The sequence below is a fragment of the Labeo rohita genome, chromosome 12, assembly GCF_022985175.1.
Source record: "Labeo rohita strain BAU-BD-2019 chromosome 12, IGBB_LRoh.1.0, whole genome shotgun sequence".
In the NCBI taxonomy this organism is placed as follows: Eukaryota; Metazoa; Chordata; class Actinopteri; order Cypriniformes; family Cyprinidae; genus Labeo; species Labeo rohita.
The window spans coordinates 6859964-6870241 of NC_066880.1; the positions used below are offsets into that span (position 1 = coordinate 6859964).

Below are 10278 nucleotides of genomic sequence, written 5' to 3' on the forward strand. Positions count from 1 at the left end.
AATCACTTCACTTTAAAGGAGAAGTCCACTTTCAGAACAACAATTTACAGATAATGTACTCACCCCCTTGTCATCGAAAATATTCATGGCTTTCTTTCTTTAGTCATAAGAAATTATGTTTTTTGAGGAAAACATTTCAGCATTTTTCTCCATATAGTGGAATGCAGTTTAAATGTGGCTTCAAACGATCCCAAATGTGGTTGTAAATGATCCTAGCCGAGAAAGAAGGGTCTTATCTAGCGAATCAATTGGTTATTTTCATAAAAATAATACAGTTTATATACTTTTTAATGTCAAACAGTCGTTTTGTCTCACTCTCTCTGAACTCTGTGTATTCTAGCTAAAGACAGTTAGGGTATGTCAAAAAACTCTGACCGTACTTTCTCCCCCAACTTCAAAATTGTCCTATATTACTGTTTTACCTTCTTTATTAAGGGTGTTTGATCTTCTTTGCATGTTCACTTTGCAAACACTGGGTTGGTACTTGGATTTTAAAATGAGTTTTGAAGTTGAGGGAGAAAATACGGTCAGAGTTTTTCGACATACCCAGAATACACAGTCAGAATACACAGAGTTCAGGGAGAGCAAGATAAGACGAGCATTTGAGATTAAACAGTATTTAAATTGTATTTTTTAAAAATGAAAATAACTGATCGTTTCGCTAGATAAGACCCTTCTTCCTCGGCTGGGATCGTTTACAACCGCATTTGGGATCGTTTGAAGCCGCATTTAAACTGCCTCTTGGAAGTTCAAACTCGGGGCACCATATCAGTCCATTTTATGGAGAAAAATCCTGAAATGTTGTCCTCAAAAACACAATTTCTTTACGACTAAAGAAAGAAAGACATGAACATCTTGGATGACAAGGGGGTGAGTACGTTATCTGTAAATTGTTGTTCTGGAAGTGGACTACTCCTTTAAGAGCTGCCTGGATCCAATATACTGTTACACTTGTTTTCTTTCTCCTAAGAAAAAGGATGTTTGTTTTTACAAGGGTCTTTGCAAAGACAGGCATTTTGACAGATACAAGGGTGTGTATTTAACCATTCGACTGTATAAAGCAGCAAAAATAACTTCCGTCAATACTTCCATGCTTTGTGAGCAGCGTCTCTCAGACAGCGTGCACATATAGCATAATGAGTTCTCTTTCGCTCCTGGTTGCATTTTAACGGTTTGAAATCACTTGCAATGCTTAAAAACCCACAAAAATGTTTTCGTTGCACAGCAATGTTACGTGAGTGTGTAACCATGATAGAAAGGATTGTTTAAAAACTACCAGCTGACAAATTTCTAGCAGTCAATCGTGTGTTCTGGTAAATATAATGTACATGGGAAATTACGTTCGTTTCAACACTAATGCAACAGAATGGCAGTCTATTGGAAATAAGATGCTAGTAGTTTGAGTGACAGACAACATTGAAGCCTTGACTGAATAGCCACACAACTGACCTTCTAACAGAGTCCGGCTAATCAATCGCTGTCCTCTTGTTGTTTTCCTGTTTGCATGCGTTTCTGTGTCCATCTCTCTATCACCCTCATCTTTTTTTGTTATCTTTTTCTTGTTTCTTATTTTTCACATTATGTTCTTTCTTTGCTCTCATTATCTTTCTCTTCTTCTCTCTCAGTCTCATTCTTTGTGTCTGGACAGATCTCTTTACTGTCTCTACTCCATTGTTTGTATTGATTGCCATCTGAGGTCAATGGCTTTTTAAAGCATCTAGATCGAAACGCGGAGTTTCTTCCTCATCTCCCTCTCCCTCTCGCATTCCTTCCCTCTATCGCGCTTATTTCTGTGCAGTTTCATTCTTTTATCTCTCTCTATCATTGATCCATGAGGCTGGAGAGCATTCTGGCCCAGTAATGCGTGGCCCATGGGCCTTCAGGTCATTTTAATTTGAGTTCAGGTCAGTCGGGCTGAGAGAAAATGTGGTTTGACTGAATTAAAATGGTCTGGAAGATGATCCGATTTCATCCACTTCACAATAAGAGGTAAATTAAAGTAATGAAGTTTTAGCTGGTGTGTACAAAGAGAAAAGCTACTCGCTAACGGTTGAAGTCATCTTAAAGAGAAGCTGTTTGAGATTAAGCCAATTACATACTATATAGAATCTCTTATCTTAGCACTTTCATCCACTACTTTGCAAAAGTTTGAGGTTGGGTTGGGGAGTTTTTTTCCCCATACTTTTCAAAAGAAAAAGTAGAGTAAAAATTCTTAAAAATGATTTAAATTTTAATTTATTCCTGTGATGGCAAAACTGAGTTTTGATTAGTCAGTACTCCAGTCTTCGGTGTCACATGATCCTTCAGAAATTTTTTATCTTATCATAAAAGTTGAAAACATTTGTGCTGCTTAGTAGTTTTGTGGAAACCATTTTTAAGATTATTTGATGAATATAAAGTTCAAGATATTTTTTATTATTAAAAATATGTGAATTTAGTGTCACTTACAGTTCCAGTCAAAAGTTTTTGAGATTTTTTTTTTTTTTTAAGGAAGTCTCTTCTGCTTACAAACCCTGCATTTATTTGATCCAAAGTACAGCAACAACAGTAAAATTTTGAAATATTTTTGCTATTTAAAATAACTGTTTTCTATTTGAATATATTTTAAAATGTTATTTATTCCTGTGATGTCAAAGCTGATTTTTTTTAGCATCATTACAGTCACAAGATCCTTCAGAAATCATTCTAATATTCTGATTTCCTGCTCCAAAAACATTTATTCTTATTTTAAGTTGAGTATATTTTATGTTGAGTAGATTATAGCTGACTAGATTTTTTTCAGGTTCTTTTGATGAATAGAAACTTCAGAAGAATCGCATTAATCTGGAACAGAAAGCTTTTTTAACATTATAAATGTCTTTATCATCACATTTGTTCAATTTAAAGCATCTTTGCTTTAAAAAAATATACTGACTCCAAGCTTTTGAATGATATAATGTATATCATGTTACAAAAGCCTTTTATTTCAGATAAATGCTGATCCTTGATAATAATAATCATAATAAATGTTTTATGAACAGCAAATCAGCATATTAGAATCATTTCTGAAGGGTCATGTGACTGGGGTAATGATGCTGAAATTTTAGCTTTGATCACAGGAATAAATTACATTTTAAAATATATTCAAATCGAAAACAGTTATTTTAAATAGTAAAAATATAAAAAAAATGTTTTACTCTTTTTGCTGTACTTTGGATTAAATTAATGCAGGCTTAGTGAGCAAAAAATAAATAAATCAATATTTTGAGTGTAATGTCACTCGTATGCATGTTAAATCAATTATTAAAAAAAAAAACTTACTGTACTTGAAGTTTACGGGTAATGTTTTTTTCTGTATCCTTTATAAAGATAGAAATAATTGCCGTGAGTTTTATCAGTGATTATACGTTAAAATCAAAGTCATGTTCTCTGTGATTCAGTCTTTCATAAATGAACAACAAGCATGTAATTAATGGCTCTGTGGTCTTAGATGGTTTTCTGCCATATTTGCTATGATATAAATAATGAGGGACTCACTAAAACTTAGGGCAGCTTATTTTACTTATTTCACACAGTCATTGTGTATGTTAGAGCGCCACCTACTGAGGGGAAGGTGGTAATGCAAGCATATTTGCATTTTGCATCTGCACTGAAGCAGAGAAATTCAAGGTCATCACAATGAGATGGGAATATATAGAAAACACTTTATAGCCATATTTATATTCTCTCTGGTGTGCTCTATAAAAGATAAGTAACATATGTTGAAATGAAAAGTGCGTGTGAGAGCCTGAGGGTTTTGACAGATTACAGAAATGCTCGCTTTGAGAAGGACTGCAGTGACAGAATGAATGAGAGTCATTTGTACATATAAAATATACATAGAACACTTATGAACTGCTTATCAAAGGCACTCTGACAGTTGGGCATTATTTTATGCTTGATGCGTAGTCATTAAAGAGTAAACCCACTATGTGTTATCTCTTACAGGTATTTGATACCATCTCTGGACAGATCGCATGCTGGCTTCTATCGGTGTATTGTGAGGAACAGAGTCGGAGCGTTGTTACAGAGGAGAACTGAAGTGCAAGTGGCATGTGAGTAACCATAGTAACTCTCAACCACTTTGGATTTCTATGTTTGTTGGTCCTTGCATGTGCAATTGTTACCAGACGGTCAAATTGTTCCCTAGTATGTGTGTGTGTGTTTTGTAGGAACGGCAGCTGTTGGTGAGGTGGCGTACCTGTTTCATTAAAAGCCCCTCTGCAATGCCACAGCTGGTCCACTCTAACTTCCTCATTAGATTGATGAGGTTGTGTCGACCAATCGCTTCGCTCTCTCTCAGAATTTAATTCATTCCTCCGTTTTATAATCTGTTTAGCATGAGGAACAGCTGCTGTGCTTGAACCGAGTGGCAAGTCTCTGGTGTTTCAAGCCAGATTCAAGTTTCACTGCCCACTGACCTCTCGCCGGCTATTTCCAGTCATTATCGAAGTTTGATTTTTTTCGGCGGAGTGTGTGAGTGAAGCAAAGACAACTTCCTGTCTGTAATCACTCAGCTCCTCGTTCACTTCCTCCTCACTGATCCATGTTCGATCCATAGAAAAATCTGTGCCTGACTTGCTAGCTGAAAGATACACAACATATTTAGGGGCCAAGCACCGAAGGTGCGAAAGCACCTATTGTATCCACTGGCGTTCTTTTTCTTCTTCTTCCGTTTTCTTTTCTTCTTCCACTAATAAGTCCATTGTAAAGTTGTGTAATTTGGCACACAGTCTCTAACCCGAACTCTCTGGCGCCACCACTTGTCCAAAGTTTCACTCATGTTTATGCTAATAGCTTTTGAACTGTAAGGCACAGAAGAGCCTCTGAATCCTTGGCTCATGCCGAGTAGAATGTACACCTAAATTAAAAAATTGTACGGTTTAGTTTATTCGCTATTTTTAATCGTTCGAAAAATCTACTTTTTCAAATTCGTCCTAGACGGTTTGTCTGATTTTCACCAAAATTTCCTCAGATCATCTTCAGACCATGTTTGCGAAAAGTTCAGTTGATTAGTCAAACTGTTCTCAAATAATGCGCAAACGAATTCTACGAAAAACACACAAAAATGGATGTGAGGCTATATCTCCGCAGCGGTTTGGCGTATTGAAACCAAACTTGGTGTGTGTTATAAGTATGACCTGAGGCTACCTGCAGTGTTTCGGCACAGTGCCACCTAGTGGTCAGAAGATATGAAAAAATGCCTATTTTTGCTTATAATCAATGGTTTGCTTTAGATTCAGTGGACCATGCTGAGTCGAGCCATACCCAGTTTTCCCATGTCAGCCATTTTGGGTGTTGGCCATTTTGAATTTTGTTGTAAAATTACAAACACATTGTCATATTGTTAGAAACTCGGTGTGTGTCTTCGGCACCATGCCCTGACCGCACTCAAAACGTTTAGGGGCAGCGCCACCTTGTGGTCAGAACTTTTAAAGAAATTTCATAAAATGCTAATAACATTTGATTAAATTGGACTATTGTGATGAAATCTCAATGTATTCCTTGGGTCATGCTGAGAACAATGATACCAATTATGCCAAAATTGGCCCAACTTCCTGTCTGCCATTTTGATTCAAGTTGAAAGCCTACTTTTCGAACTCCATCTAAGTCGTTGGTCCGTTTTTTACCAAATTTGACTTTGGACATTTTCAGACCATGCTGGCAAAAAGTTATGGATTTCTTGGTGATATATGGAACCGTTTTCGTTTAACGCATCAACGAATTTGCTGGAAAGATGCCAAACTGCATCTGAGGCTGTATCTCTGCAAAGCTTTGAAATATTTACACCAAACTTTGTATGTGCTATTGTCACCTCACACTGACCACGCCACATCAATTCGGTAATGGCGCCACCTATTGGTCAGAAGTGATACACAATTCATTAAACATTAATAATGAAATTTCCAAAAATGCTAATAAATTTTGTTTGCATTAACCTGTTGTAATGAATATTGTCTCAAAATATTCTTTGGGTCATGCCGACCACATAGATACCAATTATTATACCGAATTTCTGGTCCGCCATTTTTATTCAAACTCCTCCACAACCGTTCATCCGATTTTCACCAAAATTGAGTCAGATCATCTTCAGACTGTGCTGACACAAAGTTATGGATGGACGAAACCATGATGGAAAAATGACTCCATATTGAATACATACTGACACTAAACTTTGTGTCACTCACTGAACACACCACATTGATTTGATAACAGTGCCACTTATTGGTCAAAACTGATAACGCATTGAATTACATTACTAGTGGTTGTTTTTATGATTTTTTACCCGTTTTGACTAAAATCGTCTTAAAATGGCTTCAATTACTCATTGCTTCAGTTGCTTTGATGCTTGCTTGCCTAATGCTTGGCCCTGTAATTGCTGCTTGCAGCTGTATTATTTATATATATATATATATATATATATATATATATATTTTTTTTTTTTTTTTTTTTTTAAGAAATTAGTACTTTTATTTAGCAAGGATGCATTAAATTGACCAAGAGTGTTGGTAAAGACATGTATAGTGTTACAAAAGATTACTATTTCAAATAAATGCTGTTTATTTGATTAAAACTTGCACCAAATCAGCATATTAGAATGATTTCTGAAGGATCATGTGACACTAAAGACTGGAGTAATGATGCTGAAAATTCAGCTTTGCATCACAGGAATAAATTACATTTTAAAATATATTAAAATAGATATTTTAAATTGCAATAAGACTACACAATATTTTACTGGGTTTTTGATCAAACACCAACTCCAGACTTATAAGCAGTTTGCGTATTCTCAAAATTTTCAAAATGTTATTATCAGCTGATATGTCAGTCTATTCACATTTGCGAATCGCCATGTGCTCTCGGTTAGCGGTCCATGCTAATAATCTTAAAAATGGCTGACTGTTGTCCAATTATTCAGCCTGGCTGATGTATCAGTCCATCGCTTCTTATTATGGCCTTTCATATCAGGATGTGTGCAGGTACTTCACTTCTGGACAAGATGGAAGTACTTAGACCTTATTTTCTTTCCTCATTTCCTTTTCAAGCACCTGTGCAATAATTGACATCCAATTACCTTTCGTTTCATTTGAAAGATGAAGTGAGAGAAATCAAATACAGGAGTCGATACACAGGAAACGACATTGTGATATCAAAGGCAGGACATTGCCACGCTGGATATTGTATTATTTTTTAAGTGGTTTTCCGTAATTAGCTTTTTTGATGAATAATGCTCTCGATATTAAAGACGCTGCCTTTGATTTAGAAATCTCTTCCACGCCGTGCGGCAGAAATGGTGTTCGTTACTAACTTTCTTTGGTGACAAAAGAAATAGTTCATCTAGAAGTGAAAGTTTTGTCATTTATTCACCCTCATGTCATTCCGACCCCATATTACTTTCATTATTCCTCTGACATTCTGCCTTAGACCTTCTTTTGTTATTTATGAAAGTAATAATAACGCAGGGTTGGAATAACATCAGGGTGAGTGAATGATGACAAAAATGTTCATTTTTAGGTATGCTGCCCTTTTAAAACATACAAGTTGAGAGGAAAAGTTGCTCTACAAAGGGATTTTTACGTACGATTGGCTGGAAGGAATACATTTATGTTTGGTTAGCTACTCATGTCCGTGTTCCTGCAATAAGGACGTTCTGCTGAATCAGATAGAGGTGTAAATAAGAATGACTGCTGATTTAACGCATGGCGAACGTCCGTTCGGATGAGTCAGTTCTGGTCACTGTCATGGCCGATAGCTAGCTGGCACATATCATCCCCAGTCCGACGGCAGCCACGACGATGTCTGGCGCTGTGTCAGAGCACGTCTGTCAAACACTGCCCAACTGAAGCAGATGGTGAAAGACACTAGAAAACACTGGAAAATTCTGCTGTGTGTCTCTGGCAAAACGACAAATGTTAATACTGCAACTGTTTTTATCCACTTGTGTAGGCACTTGTACCAGAAATTTGTCTGTTTGTATTTGTAGTGGAGTTATGAGTCAGTATTTAGACAGACGTCTAATGCTTAATGCTAACATATGCACTATATAAGAGTTTTAACACATGCATATTTGCTTTGTGTTTGTCTATAGATATGGGAAGTTTTGAGGAAGGCGAACGAGTCCAAGCCGTATCCCAAGGAGAAGGAGCCGTAATACCGGCACCTCACATTCGCTGTTTCCCTCAACCACAGGTGACCTGGTTCAGAGACGGACGCAAAATCCCTCCCAGCAGTCGCATGTAAGTTTGTGGATCTGTTGGGTTTCTTTTTCCTATTCCGCCTTTATTGTGTCTTTATCTTTTTCTTTCCGCAAGCAGACTGATTGTGCTTGATTGTTTTTGAGGGGTCTTTGTAACTATACATCTAGTCTGGAGATACACACTGTTTTATCGCCTCCAGGTGTGTTTCTGAATGTGTTTGTGAGCTTCTGGAGGTGATTGTTTGTTGTCATATAAGCATTTATTGATTTGCTAGCATGAGTGATCTCAAAAACCCTGATAAGTTATGAGAAGCCAACTGTTTTTCTGGAGTCAAATACTAAATGTCTGCAGAACAAAAACATCTATGTATCTGTCTATCTGTCTGTCTGTCTGTCTGTCTATCTATCTATCATCTGTCTATCTATGTATCTATCTATCTATCTGTCTGTCTGTCTGCCTGTCTCTATCTATCTATCTATCTATCTATCTATCTGTCTGTCTGTCTGTCTGTCTGTCTATCTATCATCTGTCTGTCTGTCTATTTATCTATCTATCATCTGTCTGTCTATCTGTCTGTCTCTCTCTCTCTCTCTCTATCTGTCTATCTATCTATATATCTGTCTGTCTGTCTGTCTCAATATTTATCTCAATCAATTTCTTCATTTGATTATTTGTGCATTCTTTTGACCGTTTGATCTCTTGTTCGTTCTGTCTGTCATTCATGCAGTTGTTCTGTCTATAATTTGTTCTGTTGTTTGTTTGTTCATTCGTTTGTTCATTCATTCTTTTGTTCATTTGCTAGTTTGTTCATTCATTCTATCTATAATTTGATGTTTGTTTGTTCGTTCATTCATTTGTTTAATTCATTCGTCCGTTTGTTCGTTCATCCAGTCTGTCTATAATTTGTTCTGTTGTTTGTTTGTTCATTCGTATGAACAAACGAATGAACAAACAAACAACAGAACAAATCAACCATTCATTTGTTCATTTGCTAGTTTGTTCATTCATTCTGTCTGACTGTCTATAATTTGATGTTTGTTTGTTTGTTCATTCATTTGGTGTTCGTTTGTTGATTTGTTTGTTTGTTCTGTCTGTCTATAATTTGTTCTGTTGTTTTTGTTCATTCATTCGTTAGTTCATTTGTTTGTTTGTTCATTCATTCAGTCTGTCTATAATTTGTTCTATTGTTGTCATTTGTTCATTCATTTGTTTGTTTGTTTGTTCATTCATTCATCTGTTCATTTGTTTGTTCATTCGTTAAGTCTGCCTGTCTACCTAAAATTTGTTCTGTTGCTTGTTCGTTCATTCATTTGTTCGTTCATTCATTTGTTAGTTCATTTGTTTGTTCATTCATTTGTTCGTTCTATCTGATTACCTATAATTTGTTCTATTGTTTGTTCATTCATTTGTTTGTTAAATCATTCATTTGTTTGTTTGTTTATTCATTCATCTGTTCATTCATACATTTGTTAATTTATTCTTTCATTCATTTGTTTGTCCGTTCATTTGTTTGTCCGTTCGTTCTGTCTGTATGTCTGTCTATAATTTGTTCTGTTGTTTGTTCGTTCATTAGTTTGTTCATTTGTTTGTTTGTTTGTTCATTCATTAGTTCGTTCGTTAATTCATTTGTTCGTTCTGCCTGTCTGTCTATCTATGTTTTGTTCTATTGTTTGTTCGTTCCTCCTTTCATTTGTCCGTTCATCCATTTATTTGTTTGTTAATTCATTCTGTCTGTCTGTCTATAATTTGTTCTGTTGTTTGTTTGTTCATTAGTCATTTGTTTGTTTGTTCGTCCGTTTGTTCATACTGACTGTCTGTCTATCATTCTGTTGTTTATTCTGTTGTTTCAATCTGTCTGTTGGTTTATTTATCTATAATTCTTTCTGTCATTAGTTTGTTTGTTCTGTCTGTCTGTCTAGTGGTTTTGTCGACACAATGAATTAGTGAATTTCGTTGCATCAGCTGGCAATGCAAAGCCTCTGAATGATGTGTCCAAATATTTCCAATTACAGTTTCCAGTTATGTTTTTTCTCTGTCTTCCTCACACTCTCTCTGCCTTCCC

General features: G+C 36.0%; 1 protein-coding gene across 6 annotated transcripts in view; it reads left to right on the forward strand.

Moving 5' to 3' along the window:
• sdk2b (sidekick cell adhesion molecule 2b) overlaps positions 1 to 10278 on the forward strand; it is a 375983-nt gene that overhangs the window by 276555 nt on the left and 89150 nt on the right. For all 6 annotated transcript variants that reach the window (XR_007828797.1, XM_051123673.1, XM_051123676.1 and 3 more), the window contains exons 3-4: positions 3967 to 4073; positions 8108 to 8255. Coding sequence is in view for 5 of the 6 variants with exons in the window: in XM_051123673.1 (XP_050979630.1) it covers positions 3967 to 4073; positions 8108 to 8255 (255 nt within the window). In the remaining variant the exon portion in view is untranslated. The remainder of the gene's footprint in view (positions 1 to 3966; positions 4074 to 8107; positions 8256 to 10278) is intronic.